We start from the raw sequence: 20608 nt of genomic DNA on the forward strand, positions 1-20608 counted from the left end.
TTTTTTGACACATTCCCTAAAGGATCGTGAGGGCTGGGGATGTTTAGAAAGAAGCAGTCTTTGTTTACAAGGCCGCCTAGGAACGCTGACCCTCCGCGCACTAAAGGGAACCAAGACACTCATTTTTCTTCAACCTCAATATGAAGTCGGCCCAAACCACCAGGCCACTTGGCCCTACTACAGGTGGCCCTATTCCTGGAAGGGCCCTATTTAATAGGTTTCCGCAACGTCTGTTTTTAATGCAGGGAACCGCTCCGGCAGCTTTTATTTATTTATCTTTAAAAAAACACAGTGTTTTTACCTTCCTACACTTCACGTGATGATTATTATTTATGCAGACATGGAGTTTATAGATCCGCAGGGCCACCAGTGGTTCCTGAGAGGAGGATCAAGCTCTTAACTAGCAGTGTCTCTTAGGGGTGTGACGAGATCTCGTGCCACGATATTACCCGTCGCGTTAAAGAGATTTGTGAGCTATCCAAACTTCTATTTGTGGCCTGTAGGGGCAGTAATGCGCCTTTGCTACGTCTAGCCTGCCAGAACCTAACGAAGGAGAAGGAAAAGAAGAAGAGGAGGAGAAGGAGGGGAAACAGGGGAAGCAGCCATAGGCAGCCAGAATGACGTCGGAAAATACCCGTATTACCGTCGAAGATGCCCCCGCCACTTTTAAATCATTTGTTTGGCAAAATTTGGGGTACCCGGCGGAAATTATGAATGGCAGTAGAGTGACTGATAAGACACGGACAATACCAAGTTGTCAGTGACATACTTGGTCTGACTCTGTTTGCACTATTTGCACTCTGTATTGATGGAGTAGAACTTTGATTTGGTTTCACAGATAATATTGCACTTGAAAAAAATAGAATTATTTAATTAAATTTATTTTACTCCAACTTTTATAAATGTTAGTTTTAGTTTCAATTTCATGCATGTAAAGAGTTATAATAAAACATTTCAAAATGCTTGTGCAACTCGGCTAAATGAAAGTCTGTTGGTCCAGTCATATATTTTGTCATTGTAGTTTTCTTAAAATCTCGTCTCGTCTAGTTCTCGTGAACCGAATATCGTGTCTCGTCTCGTCTCGTGAGCTGAGTGTATCGTCACACCCCTAGTGTCTCTTAATGAGGGAGGAGACCTAGGGGGAAGGGGGTCCCTGTAGGAACCAGCCATGACCTTGGCGTGTGCTGTTAAAACTCCTTTAGGAACAAACCATGACCTTGGCGTGTGCAGTTGAAAATCCTTAAGGAACCCGCCATGACCTTGGCGTACAGGGTTCAGAATCAGGTAGAAACTAGCCTTGAACTTGGCGTATGCAGTTTGATAACAACAAAGTGCATCACCACACACTCTTCCGCACAGTAAGATAGTGAACTACCAGCGTAATTTAACGGCCACATGTCACCCGCTGACACTGGAACACAAAGCATGGGGAAAAAAGTATGGAGCAATTTTCCAAAACATATAACTGCAAGATCCTATATCGAGATGTATAGGATCGGAACCAGAGTTACAAATCGGCTCCATCCCATAAGGCAATATTAAAAAATTGCACGCAAACAAAGTGGTTGCCGGTTAACCTCTGGGAGAGCGAATATGATGAATTTTCATTTCCCCACATACCCATGAATATGAAATAGGACAGGTAGTGTCTATTTGACAAGAGAAATAAATAAATTAAATAAATAAATAATGGCCTAAAAAAGATAAAATAGGAGACTGCAGTAGGTTTTGATGCGGTCGACCTTCTATGCTCGGCTGATATTTTGATGCTGATACAATATCCTGCTGCCCCCCTCCCCCTGCCTCCCCTCCATGCTTGTTCCAAAGCCATCTCTTTTACATACAGAGAGGGTTTCTTCCACCGAGCCAAATCAATTCATTTTACCCGCCTCTGCCCGTTAATGATGATTGACAGGGGAAGAGAGAGCGAGAGCGGGGGCGAGGGAGGGACACATGGGAAGGTCACAGAAGTGAGAGGAATTGCAAACAAGATGAGCGTTTGAAGGAACAGCGATGGAGAATGCGAAAACCGCTGCGAAACAAGACGGATACAGTCAATGAGCAAAAGAGCGAGAGGAAATCATTCGAGGAAAAGGAAAGATGTCAAGGTGGAAAGGGAGAGGGGATAAGACTGAACGGAGAAGACGGAAGGAGTGGATTCTCGGTCAAAATGGACGTGCACGACTAAATCCTGTGGCTGGAGTGGCTTTCTGAATTATTCAGAGAGGTCGGGGGGGTGGGGGCTGTAGGGTCGTGGTGGGCATCCGGAGTTTGTAAAGATCAGCCTGACCCAAGGGTCGTGCCACATCACACACACACACACACACACACACACACACGCACACGCACACGCACACACCCGACCTACACAATACATACACCTAGTAGACAGGATAGAAAAGGGATGAAATAAATAAAATATGATTACACATGTTTTTGCACATGTTCACAAGCACACATTCACACAAACTGATTGCATAAATATGCATGGGACATAGGCTTTCTTTTTTTCAAACTGTGACATGCAAACACATATGGCTAAGACAGTCACAGGTAGACTAGCTATCCATCCGAGACAGACAAACCCCCCCCCCCAGGACTATATATAGTCATTTGAACACCTTCACACTATGCATTCGAACCTCCTGACAACACATTGGGAATATTTTGCTCTGCTTTTTTCCATAAAGGCCAACCATCCACAATAGGAACTGTTCATCTCTTTTACAAGACAGTGAGATGCTCTGTGAGTGTTGTGGTGCAGGATGAGCATGTCTGGCGTGGATTAGCTCCGTGTTGTTGAGCGGCGGCCGGGAGAATATGGGTGCGGCTCGGATGTCTTAAAAGAGCCCTTTCATTAGCTAATGCTGTTGTCTTAGTGAAACCCTTACCCACAAGGACATGGAGAGACAACACAACACACCACGCTCCACCACGCTCCACCACGCTCCACACCCTTCTTTTGCTGAGGGCTGCGGTCGGAATAATGAGGGGAGTTCTTCGGGGATAGGGTTTTGCAGGCACTCTGCTATGCGATGTATGCAGAGTAAATGAACACGGTCGGCGCAACCAACACTAGCAGTGTGAAATTGAGCTAAATCTGTGTATATATATATATATATGGGTGTGTGTGAATGTGCATGAATCTGGTCATAACGTTTTCCCCCATGCTTCCCCCCCCCCCCCCCACAGCACACAGACCTGTGTCAGTACATGGACCGGCATCCCGGGGGCCTCCACCCGGACAACGTCAAGGTACGCCACACCCCTCGTAGACGCACTCCTCACCCACCGCAGCCCGGCACAGCTGGCTCCACCTGAGCACCGGCTTAAGCAGAGCCCCGCAGTCCTGGGGGGGGGACGTGTCTTTACCCACGCCGGGACACTCGGTGTGCTATTAGTGTGGTGGGTGGGTGGGTGGGTGGTGGAGGGCTGAGGAGCAGGTGCAGCCAAGGACAGGCGCTGGTGGTGCCAACACGGGTGATGGAGTGAATGAGGCCAGTTAGAGGGGTGACTAGATTGCATGGGGGGGGGGGGGGTCGAAGGGTAGAGGGGCGGTTGCCAGTTTCCCAGATCTACATTAGTTGCATAACACTTTCCTGCATTACTGTCGGAGAGGATTTGTTGTCTGTCTCGTTGACAGCCGTGAATTATTCAGGTTTTATTCGGAGGAAAGCCCAGCAGTGGGTCCCGTCGTGCTCTTCCCCCACCTGCGGTGGTGGAGGAGGCGTGGGAGGGTGGGCAGCCTCCACTGTGTGGGAGTCTTTACTGAGTTACTGCTTTGGCATGTAAACCAGGTTAATGCAGGAAGCGCTAGAAGAACAGTCAATTGGCGTGTTTGTATTCAATTCAATTCAATTCAATTTTATTTGTATAGCCCTTAATCACCATTACAGTCTCAAAGGGCTTAACAGGCCAAATATTTGTGCCACCCCCCTTTACCCATGCCCCCACACGGGCAAGAAAAAACTCCCTTGAATCAGCAAGGAAGAAATCTTGAGAAGAAACGCAGTGTAGGGGATCCCTTCTTCCAGGGATGGTCAGGAGTGCAATGGGTGACTAGGAGCTGACTCCTAGTCCTTCTGACCCTGCTTCTTAGTTTGCCTTTTCGTCATTTCGGATTCATCTGTAGTGAAAGATAATTTGCTATTTTGTCTGCCCTCGCAAAACCCAAATACTATTAACTGTCTATTTAAAAGGACTTACGTTTCTCAAGATTTATTCTTTTTCGCCAGTTGGGCTTTTGGAACATGAATGGGTATTCATGTTCAGTACTTTAAGGTTTCTGTTGTTAGATATCCAACATTATTCTGATGATGATTTTTGTGTCTGTGAATTGGTTTACAATGTTATATAATACCTTAACATGGAATAAAGATGGATAACGTTTTTTTATCTGTGTTAATACGGCCCTAGGCTCTTTTTCCCTCTATGCCGTTCAAGTTATATAAAGTAAAAAGACGTGGGAAATAATAATGCGCTTTAAATTATATTGTCAACATATTTACTGTATCATCTCTATGTATATGTACTTTAAATCATAGAAATCACAGCTTAAGATGAATCAGCACGTTCTCTTTCTTAAATCCACTCCAATATTATATTTCTATCAATAATTGATGTGTCATAAAAAAAAGCGGTGGTCACCTGAGAATTATTTCACAGGTTTTCTTGAACAGTGAATTAATTTACAGCTGGTGCATTTTATCAGAGAGAGAGAGAGAGGGAGCGAGATGCCCTTGTATCACCTTGGTTTACTGCGCTAAGCAAACAAACTACCCTGCTGTTATTTGTTCATTTCCTAACCGCGTTGTGTGGTAAGATAAATAGCGTTCTCATACTGGTGCTGATGACCCGACATATTTTATAGCGGTGAAGTTGTTTGCTGTAATCATAAGCGGCATAACACCTCACCATAAAATAATTAACTCTGCAAATCACAACAGTAAGTCACGCAGCCCTCGGTATAGAGCCTGCACTGCTATTGCACACGAGAATGGGACAGGTTCACCACCCGAGGCTTGGCGACCGGCCAAATGACATCTCTAAGCATTGTGTGCCCTCACAAGACCAGGGGGGCTGGGGGTAGGGGGGGGGATGGGTGGTACCGGTGAGACGGCCCTGGACAGATGACTCCCTGGGGAGCACTACACACTGAACATGGAGGAGGGCTAATGATCCCACAGCCTTCTGGAGAGGTGTGTGTGTGTGTGTGTGTGTGTGTGTGTGTGTGTGTGTGTGTGTGTGTGTGTGTGTGTGTGTGTGTGTGTGTGTGTGTGTGTGTGTGTGTGTGTGTGTGTGTGTGTGTTCTCGCCTATACTCTTGCATCATGTGAGGGAGAGTCCATCCCACTCATCAAAAGCTTTTAATCCGATAGTCCCGCCCACTCCCCAAGTCTCTTTGAAGACCACAAATTCATTGTTTTCCTAAACAGCGTCTCAAGTATTAAACGAGGGAGCCGGTGAACAGGCTCACTAGCGGAGGAGTGCTGCGGGTGCTCGCAGATCTCGCTCTCATTAGGCCCATTGGGATGGACTGTGAGGGGGCCTACTGCAGTCGTCCGGTCCGTCCTCCAGTATTAGACTGACGGACATGGAAGCCATTAGTGCTGCCATTGGAGCTGGAGCACACTCGTTGCTAATATAATCACTGAGCGGGGATCCCTTTGTGTGTGTGTGTGTGTGTGTGTGTGTGTGTGTGTGTGTGTGTGTGTGTGTGTGTGTGTGTGTGTGTGTGTGTGTGTGTGTGTGTGTGTGTGTGTGTGTGTGTGTGTGTGTGTGTGTGTGTGTGTGTGTGTGAGTGAAGCACTTTGAACCAAATGATGATGGTATTGCAGAAGGCCAGATGTTAGGAACCGGCTACTTTTCTGTGTTTCCTCCGCTTTTATTTTCATCATTGTCAGCATCTGGGATGAGCACACGCGGCTAATGTGCATTGGCTGATGGCCAGTCAGTCGTCCTTTATTGGATTACAGCCAGTAAGCCTAGACCCCATGTCTCGGAGCAGATCTGAACGTATCAATTTGAAACTGACACCAGCAAAGGGGCTAGGGTTAGGGTTAGAGATTTCAGTGTTGGGGGTTAGGATTAGGGATGTCAGTGTTAGGTGTTAGGGTTAGGGATGTCAGTTTTGGGTGTTAGGGTCTAACAACAATGTATTTGATAATCATTTTTCAAAAAATGTTACCAAGCGCTGACCTGTTTTCCAAAACAATCATAGATCCACTGAATCTGATGGCTGCATGCGTTGCGTTACTCCGACCGTTCCTCGCTCAAACTGCAAGCAGTGCGGCAGCGGCTTCATGATGAAACACACAGTCCCACCAGGACAGGAATAACAAACATATTAGCACACCGCCATTATAAGGCTGATAATTACTCCCCTCAAAGTGTTTTTGTTTCCTTTCACTGGGTCCCTGTTGGCCGACGCAGGCATGTGCAGCGGTGTGTGTGTTTGCCTGATGCGCTACATTAGGGACACCCGAGACGCACACTGGAAGCTCCGGTGGAATAGACGACGGAAGTCTCCCCGCGATACCTAGCAGATGGTTCCCCCTCTTCACTCCATTTAACACTTCTCTTTACTTCTCTGTCACTTCCACCACTTCATGCTGCAGATTCACGACTTTGAGCACACCGCCACGCCTGTGCTGTTTTTCGCAGTATTCAGTGTTTCAGTGTTGCAGTGTTTTCGGCGATAAGTTTCCACTTCATGTTTTCTCTTCAGTTCTTGAAAGTGCCTTTAAACACCACATCCTCCAGCAACAAAGCACCAGCGCCCGGTACGCGCTTTTATTTTGTCATATCCTCCTTTTTCTTTGCATCTTTCTTTCTCTCGCCCCAATTCTGTCCTTTTTTCGTGCCTGCACCTCCCATAAGCATAGTAATGAGAGATATATGTGTGTCTGTGTGTGTGTTGCGTGTGTGTGTGTGTGTGTGTGTGTGTGTGTTTTTATGTGTGGTGTAACAGGATCAAGATGAGATGAACAGCTTCTGTTAAACACACATCTCCCACATCCCTCCTCTGCAGCGCTCCAACACTTCCCTTTGATTCTTTGTGCTGCTGGTGAAACTCAGACAGACCCCAGTAGACAGCTCTGTCATTTTGATGCATCGCCTCATATGTTCCCGCGATCTGAATGGGAGATTCAGACAGACGGAGCGCCAGCTTTGGCATCGCCCCGCAGATAACAAGTCGAATATTCATTTTGGGCCGTCTCACATCTATGGGACACTTATCTTGATACAGACCCGCGGCGGCTTAATGAAAACGACCGCGACGACTCGTCCATCCTTAGGAAAACCAATTGTGTGCATTGCTCTGGCGTTGGCGCGACAGATGGCAGTTGGCAGTGCTGTCTCTCATCTGAAGCTAAAGCGGCAGGTCATGTCGCCAAAAATACCATTCACAGAGTTTATTTTATTACACTATTGCACCAGCAGTTACTGTGCAATTATTTAGCCGAATGGGAATCATGAAACGGTCTCGCATTACTACTTGTGGGTGTCGATGAGCTCCAACAGCCCGTTTCTAAAGCTGATTAAAGGTGTCTCGGATGCCCCCCCCCCCCGCCCCCCCACACCAGGAGTCTTCAGTGTTTCATGATGTGTGTATTAAACATGAAGAAGGTGTTTAATTATGAATACAGCCCCCTTCGTCAAATTACCTTGTCATTGGGCTCCATTAGGATTGTAATCTCCATGAACTAATTAAAAACCAGGTCCATAAATAACTGTGTGAACCCTGATTGTTAAAAAAAAAAGAGTGTGATGGTGTCATTTAATCTTTATACATGGTATAGCACCCCGCCCGCCGTCGGTGAGTGAGCACCTACATTACGCTTTAGCGCTGATCCCTGGTTTGCAGTGCTGGTGAAGGGGCTGACGAATGTCTGTGTAAATAGTGGAGAACCAATTCCACAAGTCCCCTCCGCCGGAGAGCTACAGCCGACATGTGGAGCTATCGCCCCTATTACTCTCTTTTAAACTCGACGAGGGCGGCAACACCTCAGGCCCCCTTCCTGATTACCATCTCCCAGCTCTGGGGTGCCATTCAGGAACCTGTAGGATCGCACACTCAGGCTTTTTCTGCTCTTCCTTCGATGCCGGCAGAACCGTCAATACGCACTTATTCACTTTTCTCTCAGAGTACCGCATTTACTCCGTAGAAAGAAAAAAAAAAAGAAGGTGAACGGTCCCTCGGTCTGTATTTGACTCCATGGTTAACACCCCTAGTTCTTACTGCGCAGTTCCTTCATCCTCTAATTCCTCTACCTCAGGCACATCTCAGCTGGAAGCCGCAGTGGCGAGGCTTTCATCAGGCATGTTGACGTCCTGGGTCACACCCACCCTGCTGTTGTTGACTTTGATGCTTAAAGGCTTACTCTTCCTCCTCCTCCTCCTCCACTGATTCACTCATAAACACATCCCACCTCTTCAACAATCTGCTTCTTCTTATTTTTAGCTTGACCTGCACCAACCTCTTCCCATCCCCCTTTTTGTCCCTGCTTTATTCTTGGCCCCGGGGGTCCCAGCGCAACTTTTGCATGCCTGACTCTTGGTCTTTACTGTCAGTTCATTAGCGCAGCCCTAAGTCCCGTTGTCTGCGGGGGGGGGGGGCCTCAGTTCTGGATGGGTTCTTGTGTGTGCAGTACCTCAGGCCAGATGGACGGCTCATCGTTACTTATTATAGTCGGGTAAGGCAGGGTCCGACAGCAGATGTCTCCGTCTGTCAGCCTGCCAAACGGCCCCCCGCAGACCCTGTTCAGCCAACACGTGACGACTGCTCGGGAAGAAACGGGAACTATAGCACAGTTTCCAGCAAGGGTTTGGGGGGGCCGTGCTGAGATGGTGTCGTTTCAATCGCTCCACTTATTTGCACTCTGGTCTGCGCTGGAGTCATTTGGAATTCAGATTGAACCCTCCTTGAAAAATATGAGAATAGGGAAAGGAACGGAAGCACATTCATCGAGGGCCGTTCAACCTTATCTCAAACAGTATCATGCATAATACGCTAGCTGTTAGCCGCCGCAGGCAGTCACTGAGAGTTCCTTTCGAGGATGTTTTGATGTTTGTATCTCAGTCCTGGAAACTGAAATGCACCGTTATTTATTTTTTATTCCCCTCCCTTTTATAGTCGCGCGTTCAAAGCAAGTCTTTATATCTTTTATTTCTTAAGCACACTTTGATGTGCGCGAGTAAACACGCATTCCTCATGCAAATGTTGTACCTCCGCCCAGCTTTCAACTCCTGCACCCGCCAAGTTGAGGAATACTAAGCTGTTGACCCGGCGACTCCACATACCAGAACAGGCCGGTTTCTCATTGGACTCCGCTGTGTTCCGCGCTGCCTAATTGACCGAGACGGGGGTAGTGCTGAGAGGAGAAAAATGTGAGGGGAATGTTAGAATTGGAGTTCAGGGGAGTGTATGTGGCTCGTTATTATTTGATTGATACGAGAAAGGGAGGCCTGGGCAGTCCCAGCGGTTTGATTAAACAAAACAAACACATTTTGCATTCCAGGTAAACGTGTGGCTGAAATGGGACTGAAATGGAGGCTTAAATATTCAAGCCACTGAAAATTATTGTCTTTCCACCTTATGTAAAAACTTCTTTAACAGTAAAGCAATATTTCAGTTTCAAAGGATTGCCTCATGCGTTAGAAATCTCAATCATATGGTTTAGTGTACTATAAAGTGACTGCACAAAGACAACGGGACAATAGTTAACAATTAACAGCCTTGTAATGAATGGATCCCTAACCTGTCAATACGGTGGTCGTTGTCTGTGATTGATGCAGGTGATCAGATGGCTGGCGAGATGAAGGCTATCTCTCTGATGTCCTGTCAATAGTCCTGATTGAAGAAAAACGATTTTTTTGATGGACTTTTGTTTTTTTACATGTGTGCGTGCGTTTGTGCTCCAGCTGCGCTAAATGCAAACGACCCCGGGGCAGGGCCTGTGCACAGGTGAACGGCCCGTGAGACATCACCCTGTCCTGATGAGCGATGGCTCCGCAGGACAGGGAGCACACGGGCGCAGTTCACCGGAGATAAAACAGTTATTATCCAACCAGAGGGAACCTTGGTTTGACGCCAACCGTTCCATCGTAACCCCGCTATCATAGAAACGCAAAGTTGCATTTTCCCCAAAGATTTTGAATGTATGGAGGATGGCTTGACCAGCTTCCGCAAGAGACTCGGGGCTCAATTGTTCAGAGTTCCCCTGGACTCTGTGTAGCCCGCTCCCTTACCCCCCCCACCACCCCTTCTCCTCCCCTACTCCCCAAAAAACACCCCTCTTATGTGCTCTTTGTATGTTGCACGTCTGGCACTTAATGCACGCACTAATTGTATGTTGTACGTCTTTCCAATTAAAAATAGCACTTGACATTGTGTTACATCTCATCCTGGCTCTCTCTGTTGTATACGGGGAATGGGTAAACCTAGCAATCGTAAATACTCACTCGTTTCTATGAATATCTTAACCGTACCGACGGCAATATATTGTTTCTCTTTTTCCCTACAAATGTATTTGTTGTAAGTCGCTTTGGAATAAAAAGCATCTGCTAAATGCCCTAAAGGTCGAATGTATGGAAGATGTCTGTAAAGGTCAGACCGCAGATGAAGAGTCCAGAAGCTCATCCGACCACATGGTTTGTGCTGTGGTTCTCGTTGCAGCTCTTCCTGTACCAGCTCCTGCGAGGGCTGTCCTACATCCACCAGAGGTACATCCTGCACCGAGACCTCAAGCCCCAGAACCTGCTAATCAGTGACACCGGGGAGCTGAAGCTGGCTGACTTTGGTGAGTGGAGGGGGGGGGGTCAACTAGCGGGCCTTTATGATCACAGCGTAGTTCACCATCAATCACGTGTACCGGTTTATGTAGCGCATTTATGTATGAAAATCTTTTTTTTGTGTATTTATATGCACAATAAAAAACTTAAATTATAAGCTTAGTCCCTCTATAGTGGTCGGGTGCAGCCACATGTTTTACAAAAAATGAATGTGGGCGTCATTTAGAAACTGGCACCATGAATGTTTGTACCAGAAACAGAGAAGTACTCTGATGTTTGTTTTATTAACCTTTTAACATTTTATAGGCAATATTTGAAATATTGGAAGAATGGCAATAAAAGACTAATAAATCGGATCTTAAATTTATACTATCTACGATCAAATTGCTCTCTTTGCTCCGAGACTGCCATTTTATTTCTTTGGAAGGACCCGCGAACAGAAAAACAACTCTCGAAACTCAAGAAAGTTAAGACTAACCAACTATCATCCCCAGAAACACCCCCCCCCCCCAAAGACACTTTCACAGTCCCCGAAGAGTGACATTGTCGTTCGCTACACTATTCTACTGTTTTATTCCAACATGTTATATATACACAGTCAAATTTGTTGAGTTAAAGCCCAATCATGATGAATAATTGAGTGATAAAGGAGAAAGTTCTTGTGTGCTCTGCTGTGGGGGACTGTGGTCAAGCGAGCCGATTTAATTGACTTTAAAAGACACCGTTCGCTGGTCTTTACAGCCACAGTACTTTCAGCGTTTATTGGAGTCATTACGGTTAAATGCTTGCATAGACGGATTGAATCTCCCAAACTCTAGTTCAATAATTTGAATGAAGTCATTACTTGCGTCATTCATCCACCTTTCTTTTGGGTTAGGGTTAAGAGCTTTGTGAGAAAGGAGTTACCGGCCTGCCCCCAACAGAACCCTGGTATGGATAACGGTCAAAGCAAATAGATGCCTGGGCTTGTAATCAACGTATAACGTTCTAAATATTTAGCGGTATAGTTAAATTGCTATTTGATCTCTTTTTAACATATTTTTTATTCAATTATATCTACCTTAACTCCCTTCTGTAGCACCCAAATTTCCCGCACAGGATTAATAAAGTCCAGCTTATCTTTTGTCACACCTCAGCACTTGCACACACATACATATTATACGTGTGTGTGGCTGTGTTTGTGGTTGTGTGTGTGTGTGTGTGTGTACATGTAAGTGTGTAACAGGATGACTCCTGCGTGAGTCCCTCGACGCTGCGTGGGGCTGACAAGCGTCCTGGGTACAGCAGGACGGGGGCTCCTGAAATCAGGAGAGGGCCATACAGAACAAACGCTAGAATAAACACCAATCTACCTCCCGTTCTATCTGGCTTCCTCCTCCTCCTCGCGTCCCAATCTCTTCCCCGAGGTGTCTCACCCCACTCTTGTCTCTGTGGTGTCTCACCCCACTCTTGGCCCCGCGGTGTCTCACTCCACTCTCTTCTCTGTGGTGTCTCACCCCACTCTTGTCCCCGCGGTGTCTCACCCCACTCTTGTCCCCACGGTGTCTCACTCCACTCTCTTCTCTGTGGTGTCTCACCCCACTCTTGTCCCCGCGGTGTCTCACCCCACTCTTGTCCCCGCGGTGTCTCACTCCACTCTCTTCTCTGTGGTGTCTCACCCCACTCTTGTCCCCACGGTGTCTCACTCCACTCTCTTCTCTGTGGTGTCTCACCCCACTCTTGTCCCCGCGGTGTCTCACCCCACTCTTGTCCCCGCGGTGTCTCACTCCACTCTCTTCTCTGTGGTGTCTCACTCCACTCTCTTCTCTGTGGTGTCTCACCCCACTCTTGTCCCCACGGTGTCTCACTCCACTCTCTTCTCTGTGGTGTCTCACCCCACTCTTGTCCCCGCGGTGTCTCACCCCACTCTTGTCCCCGCGGTGTCTCACTCCACTCTCTTCTCTGTGGTGTCTCACTCCACTCTCTTCTCTGTGGTGTCTCACCCCACTCTTGTCCCCGCGGTGTCTCACCCCACTCTTGTCCCCGCGGTGTCTCACTCCACTCTCTTCTCTGTGGTGTCTCACTCCACTCTCTTCTCTGTGGTGTCTCACCCCACTCTTGTCCCCGCGGTGTCTCACTCCACTCTCTTCTCTGTGGTGTCTCACCCCACTCTTGTCCCCGCGGTGTCTCACTCCACTCATGCGTGGCGAAGGCGTTCCTCATTAATAACGTGAAGCGTTTATTAGAGGTCAGACATTACTGAGCAGAATATCTAGTATTTTTATTACAGAGGAGAATATGAATACTCATGTTATTATTGAGCGGAGTATTTTAACTTCTATCATTACTGATCATAATATTACTACTTAACTTATTGCTCAGCAAAATATTAGCTTCAATATTATTACAGAGCAGCATATTGGATTTGATATTATTACCGGGCAGAATATTAGTACAAGCCGACAGAAAAACAGACGGACATCAAACACACACGCATACACACCCATCCAACACACTAACACATAAACGCACACATACACACAGACCCTACACTTATACCCGACAAACACACACAAACACATTGAACATATGCATCCAACACACACACACACACACACACACACACACACACAGACACAGACACAGACACAGACACAGACACAGACACACACAGACACACACATATGCCTCCCTGGTCTATCACTGACCTATACAAACAGGCACACAAACAGGCAGCCACTAAGCCCAGCATTAGCCTGAAGGGGCAGATGGGTTGTGGATTGAAGGGCTCTGAATGTGGCAGCAGCAGAGTGTGTTGTGTGTGTTCATGTGGCAGAGAGAGTACAGGACATGCGGGTTCCCCAGGGTACAGATCCCCACAGAGGGAATAGGAGGTGGCTGTCTCTGTGTCAGTCGCTGGACACATCGCCACTTCTTGACATCTTCTTGTATATTTATGAGATGTGTGTGTGTGTGTGTGTGTGTGTGTGTGTGTGTGTGTGTGTGTGTGTGTGTGTGTGTGTGTGTGTGTGTGTGTGTGTGTGTGTGTGTGTGTGTGTGTGTGTGTGTGTGTGTGTGTGTGTGTGTGTGTGTTTGGCTTCATGTTGCCGGTCCTGGCTCTGTCTCTTCGTGGAGGATTTAGACCATCACAGTCCGTTGTGTGGCCCACTTTATTTTACGCGCCACATCTAACACATTCATTCATCGTTATTTGTTCTCGCCAGACTCCGCACGAGAACACAAGGTTGAAGTTCACAAGGAGTTGGCGGCCCGTGAATCCACTCTTCATTTATTCATGTGTAACGCTTGTGGCAGTAGTAAAGGCTCTGTTGCTTTCTTCCCCTTTCTCTCCAAACCATGGCCTTTCACCCACAGCCTCCCAGACACACACACACAAACGGTCTCCAAGACACACACATACACACACTCCTTCCTAAAAATATACACACAGAGCTTCTTAGACTCACACAAACGGTCTCACACACATACACACATACACACACACACACACACAAACACACAGACAAACACACACACACACACACTCCCAGATACACAAAGCATCCGGGGCAGGCGCTCAGACCGACCCACAGCGACCCTCACGCGCACACACACACACACACACACACACACACGCATACAAATACACATATACGCGCATGCACCCACGTCCACATCCACAACCTCCCACACACACACACACACACAGCTTCGCAGACACACACGCATAAATACACGCACGAGCGGGGCAGCTCTGTGCTTCTTGAACCCAGACGGCGAGGTGGGGTCATGGTCAGCCACAGACAGCTGTTGCCATGCGCAGGCCGGCCCCGGGACCCAGCAGCATATGGCACCGCCTTTTAGTTCCCAGAACAGACTCTGAACCCCGTCTCTCAACCATCCCTAACCACCCCCTCCCCCCTCCCCCCCATCACACTGACTCGTCAACCCCCTGAGGGTCTCTGAGTGCGGGCGGGTGGGGGGGGGGGGGGGGGGTCGTCTGTAGTACAGAGTAGCCTGTGGAGCGCTGCCATGCGTGTCGCATTCGCCGTGTTTTCATTCGTTTCATTACGATGTTTTATTTACGTTTGTCGCTTTTAATTAGGGCTTTGTCATCAGGCGACCGCGGTCGGACCCTTCAGCGTGTCAATTCGTTGGCAGCTCCTGAGTGCGCACCCGTCGGCCCCCTCGGCTCGGGGCTTGTGTGTGTGTGTGTGTGTGCGTGTCCTCATGTCAGTCAGTGAGTGAGTGTGCGTACGTGCTTCGAGAGTACACATGCCTGTCATCCGGCCCGCTGGTGTGTGCGGTATGCAGCCCATCAGCTGTGGAGATCTCTCACTCCAACCACTAAGTGAGTTGTTCATCAGCCAGTGTTCCGGAGCAGGGCACGGGGGCCAGCACTAGCAGATCACTAATTGTCTCCCCCCCCCCCCCGCTCGCTACGCTGGGAAAGCCGTTTAGCTTTTTTTCCGCCATTCCTTCCCGCACCCGCTTCCCCTCCGTGGTCACCCGCTCCGACGACTCGGACGACGCGCTTAAATCACCAAACCGGCGGACCAGGTTTTACTGCAAAGTGCAAACAAAAGAACGAAGAAAGAGGAAATCGAAGAACAGAAGAAAAATCCACGGTTAGAGGAAGGGTTAAGGGTTAGAGGAACTAAAGGGAGAATTGTAAATAAAATGCATGGATCCAATTCCCCTGTCCCCCTCGACAAGGATTGTTAACAAAAGGAACGTACAAACGAAAACGAGAAGCCTCCATTGGATCTGTACCAGCAGCGCACCACACGCCTGCTCCTGTCCCGTCATTCAGTCGCGTGTGATCACAGACACACACACACACACACACACACACACACACACACACCCTAGGCATAATTAAAATGTGAAGCTTGGAAAGTTTACCTTTGTTAACTATACCATAACGCCGGCGTGTGTGTGTGTGTGTGTGTGTGTGTGTGTGTGTGTGTGTGTGTGTGTGTGTGTGTGTGTGTGTGTGTGTGTGTGTGTGTGTGTGTGTGTGTGTGTGTGTGTGTGTGTGTGTGCGCTTTGTGTGTGCGACTTTCTGTGTCGGGCACAGCGGCGTGTACACAAATATGTTTACTGGGAAGGGAACTTGAAAGAGTTGACTTCTCCACGCTGGGAGGAAACAGCTGCTTGGGATAATGAGGCGGGAGGAGTGAGGCGGGAGGAGTGAGGCGGGAGGAGTGAGGAGCGATGCGACAGAGGAGCTGGAGGAATCCGCTCCGTGCCGCAGGCTGGAATCCGCTCCGTGTCGGGCTGAGCATCCGGGCGCCGTTCCCGCTCCTCTCCCCTGTATGCCGATTTACACTCTCATACACACACCTGCCCACCACCCAACACACACACACACAAACATACCCTGCCCCCCCCTCACATACACAAACCCTCCCCCCCCTCACATACACACACACACCCTGACCCGCACCCCAGACACACACACACACACACACACACACACACACACACACACACACACACACACACACACACACACACACACACACACACACACACACACACACACACACACACACACACACACACACACTCTTCCCTCCAACCGCAAACCCCTACCCCGCACGCTCATTCACACACCCTGCCCCCCTATCTACCAGCCCACCCTACCCCACACACCTGTGTGTGTGTGTGTGTTTGTGTGTGTGTGTGTGTGTGTGTGTGTGTGTGTGTGTGTGTGTGTGTGTGTGTGTGTGTGTGTGTGTGTGTGTGTGTGTGTGTGTGTGTGGAGCAGCAGCCCACAGCATGGCGGGCTCAACAGGCTCTAATGCAAACCTCATTACCGTCCACTTTGTGGTGGGGAATGAGCTGGGACAACAGCAGGTGGTGCAAGAGCACACACACGTACGCATACACACACACGCTTCATGGAACCTGTAATGTGCCTGCACACGAACACACGCATGCATTCACACGCACACATACACACAGCCACTTGTCCGTAGATGGGTACGCAGGCAACAATCAATAGGGAATATACAATGTGTACAAACAGTGATCTCAACAACACACACACACACATTGAAACTCACACAGACCGAAGCACACACACATCGAAACACACACCGTTTGAAAGTGCCGGAAAATGCAAGGAAATCCATATCTAGAGTCACATGCATGATTGGAGGAATCAGAGATTCATGCGTGTTAGCAGATTGTGGCCCATATGGAAATTGGTTTTGATGTGCACACCGCCTGGCATTATGCATATACTCTGTATTCATGGTAAAATGCGACGCACACTTTGCATTAGGCTCGGTCCGGCGTAATGCAGCCGGCAAAGCAGGAGCACTCTGATTAGCGGGTCCACTTTGGTTCCACATGGATGCACATTTGGATGTGCGGCGGCGGGGGACAACAACCCAGGCACTCCCGGTCGGTCCAAATGAGCGGCCCGCTCCCCGACAGGAGGCGTTTCCACGGCGACGCCTTCCCTGACCCGTTCTTACGGTCGTTCCCTGTGTCACACTTCGGATGTCATCAGTGGCCGGGGGGCAGCCGAGCGGAGAGCCGCCCTCCCTGAATGCCAGGACAGCCTCCCGCCGCGGCTGGTTGTACACTAATAAGGCTCTTCGGGGTGCGCGGGGCGTGCGCACGCTAAGTCACCAGCACACCCAGCGCACAGCTCGGCATAATGAAGGACTCCCACTGACACCGTGCCGAGCTTAGCGAGAGGAATCGTCCGTTGTTAGCATCCTGATGGGAGTGGAGAGGGTTGTTTGCATAAATAAGATGGGGGGGGGGGGGGGGGCGGGGCGGGGGGGGGGGTATGCAGTGTAAGGCCAGAGGCCCGGTGTTCACACGTTATTACTGTGTCATGTCGCACAATAAATGATCTGCCAGGCACACACAATTATTCATTGGGACGCGCGCACCATAAAGTTGGAATACGGAGGTGGTTGTGTGTGTGTGTGTCTCTCTCTCGAATATCTTAAGATCAATGATGGTGGAGTTATTATTTTATTCAGTTCTTCGAGCCTCATTATTGATATTCCGATATTCTGCCAGCTTCACGAGGGACGAATCGAACGCCACGTTTCATTTTCTCCCGGCCGACTATTTTCTACCCCTGTGACAAATTATATCTGTTTTTCTCCTTTTTCTGCTGTTGTTGTCGTTGAGGAGAACAAAGACAAATGGCCGTTTATCAAGCGTCGGTTTGTCCTGTTGATGCGAGCGGCCCCAGAGGGCTGGGACTGCTCCTTACTGCTGTTTGGATGTGGACCATAATTTGTGTAACCCCGCGTTGGCCGCCTAAAGAAGACAAAAAACAACAACTTCAAACGATCACCAGGCTGTTTGTCCCCGAGGAGATAAACCAATTCATCCGCTGCTCCCTCCTTTCTGCTTCCTTGCGAGGTGTGTTTTTCATTAGTATCTCTCGCGCTAACATCGCGACCCCACACTTTGAGCCCCTGCCTCGAGTGCTGCCGCGAGGACACACACACACGGATGTATAATTCATGGGTGACCTTCTTCTTCCCAGTAGCCACCTGGGCAGCATAGCTAGGGTTACTGATAGGTTACGCTTTGAGCTCAGGGAACGTGGAGGCTGAGGATTGTTGTGTGTTGTGCGTGTGTGTGTCTGTGTGTGAAGATGTGCTAGTTTGTGTGTCTTTGTGTGCACGGAGGTGAAGGGGGAAGCCTTGGGTGATCGGCTTGTACAAAATAACCCCATATCCTCGCCACACTCATTCGCGCACACACACACACACACGCACACGCACACGCACACGCACAGACACACACACGCAGACATACCCATCGTAGTTCGCCTCTTGGGGTTTTTCCAAGGTAAAATGTCACTGGTAACTAGTCACCTGTAATGACATTTTTAGAGAGGGTGAAACTCCAAGTTGTAGCAGCGATGGAGAATATAAAGGACGATTTCCAATGCTGGACTGTAGCTAGCTAGTCCAGGTATCTCACCCTACTCTTCTATTGTTCCCGCAAGCTAGCTCGAACAGGTGTCTTCCCCTCATCTTCTATTTTCTCCCCTCAGCTAGCTAGTCCAGTTGTCTCACCCTCCTCTGCTACACACCTACACACACAAACACACACACACCTACACACACACATTGGCGTCGCACACACACACACAAAATCCTGTTCGAAAACATTTGTCATGCATAGATCGGAGCAAACATGGACACGCATATCACAGCTCCCACACTTTCAACACAAATGACAAATGCCACCAGACTCACACACACCAACACACATACACGAACGCACACATATAAGAGATAACACAACACGACACGACCCACGTGTTACCCACTGGGAAAATGATAGCCTTTCCGTGTGAGTGGGCTCAGTGTGTGTGCGTTTGTGTGTGTGCTCTGTTGCGAACAGCCACTAATAGCTAGCTGCTAGCTACTTATTTACAGGACAGATTAGTTGCGTGTGGAACTGACAGCCTTTGGTCTCGGAGGCTGCAGAGAAGCAGCCCCAGGAGGGCCCCCGTCACAACACGAGTCCTTTCTCCTGTGGGGTGTGCTGATTCACTTCCCTCTATCCCCTAGCCGTTGATCTGGTCCCCGTGGCCCACACGCACTCGCACACAAAGATGCACGCACACGCACACACACACAGGACTGACACCAGGGGCGGGAAGTACATTTTTAACCACACTTAAACACTTTAATTAAACCAAACTACCACCTGGGAGGAGCCGGAGAGCTAATGGCACCGGGCTCATTAAGGAGCTACTGTTGCACTTTGACCCGCCCCCCAACCTTCATAGGCTGTCTGTCTCTCGCTCTCTCTTCATCTCTCTCTCTCTCTCGCTCTTTCTTTCTAGCACAAAGGTCTGCCAAAAGTCCTCTAGACACACCACATCCTTCTGATGAGTTGATATTCCTTTGGTAATAAAGTAAAAACCACATGGCACATCACATTAATCAGGGGGTAATTTTATACTCCTATGTGTACATGTATGTGGAGGTCGGTATAAAAAACAACACAATGCTCCATATAAAGCCTTGTCAGTCAGGTAAGCTGTTCACCTTGTTTTCCCATGGTGCATTACACTCGCTGCGAGCACCGCTGAAGGTCACTCAATGATAACGATTGCTAACATAAGGCTTTCTCCCTTGTGTGTGTGTGCTTATGTGCGTCTGTGTGTGTGCGTGTGCGCGTGCGTATGTGTGTGTGTGTGTCCAGGTCTGGCCAGGGCCAAGTCCGTCCCAAGCCACACGTACTCCAACGAGGTGGTGACCCTGTGGTACCGACCCCCAGATGTCCTCCTGGGCTCCACCGACTACTCCACCTGCCTCGACATGTGGTGGGTATGCCCCTCCCGAGAACACTCGCGCACACGCACACACACACACACACACCTCTGTCCCTTCGACCCACTGCCCCTCCAGCTACAATAGCATAGTGCTGCTCATGCAGGACTAAAGCATACATCTGCAGCCTTGTCCTGCGATCGGTGTTTGCTCCAGGCTGCAGGCGATGTTCAACTATTAATGGCTCTGCACTGCGTCTACCTACTCCCCCTTATCCTCCACCTGCTCCTCCTGCTCTTATTCCTCAGTCTCCTCATCCTCCTCCTCCTCCTCCTCCTTATCCTGCTCATATTCCTCAGTCTCCTCCTCCTGCTCATATTCCTCAGTCTCCTCCTTATCCTGCTCATATTCCTCAGTCTCCTCCTTATCCTGCTCATATTCCTCAGTCTCCTCCTCTTGCTCATATGCCTCAGTCTCCTCCTCCTCCTCCCCAGTCACCAACAGAGCTTATACGATGACATCACTGATCAACAGCGGGGTTAATGTGTCCAGGGCCGTTGTCTT

The 20608-nt window shown here is 48.9% G+C and overlaps 1 protein-coding gene across 1 annotated transcript in view; it reads left to right on the forward strand.

The window, feature by feature from the left end:
- Positions 1-20608, forward strand: part of cdk14 (cyclin dependent kinase 14) — a 96706-nt gene that overhangs the window by 35154 nt on the left and 40944 nt on the right. Inside the window, exons 7-9 of the mRNA XM_060064751.1 lie at positions 3193-3255; positions 10678-10801; positions 19977-20190. Of these exons, the coding sequence (XP_059920734.1) occupies positions 3193-3255; positions 10678-10801; positions 19977-20190 (401 nt within the window). The remainder of the gene's footprint in view (positions 1-3192; positions 3256-10677; positions 10802-19976; positions 20191-20608) is intronic.

This window comes from Gadus macrocephalus, chromosome 11, assembly GCF_031168955.1.
Source record: "Gadus macrocephalus chromosome 11, ASM3116895v1".
NCBI lineage: Eukaryota > Metazoa > Chordata > Actinopteri > Gadiformes > Gadidae > Gadus > Gadus macrocephalus.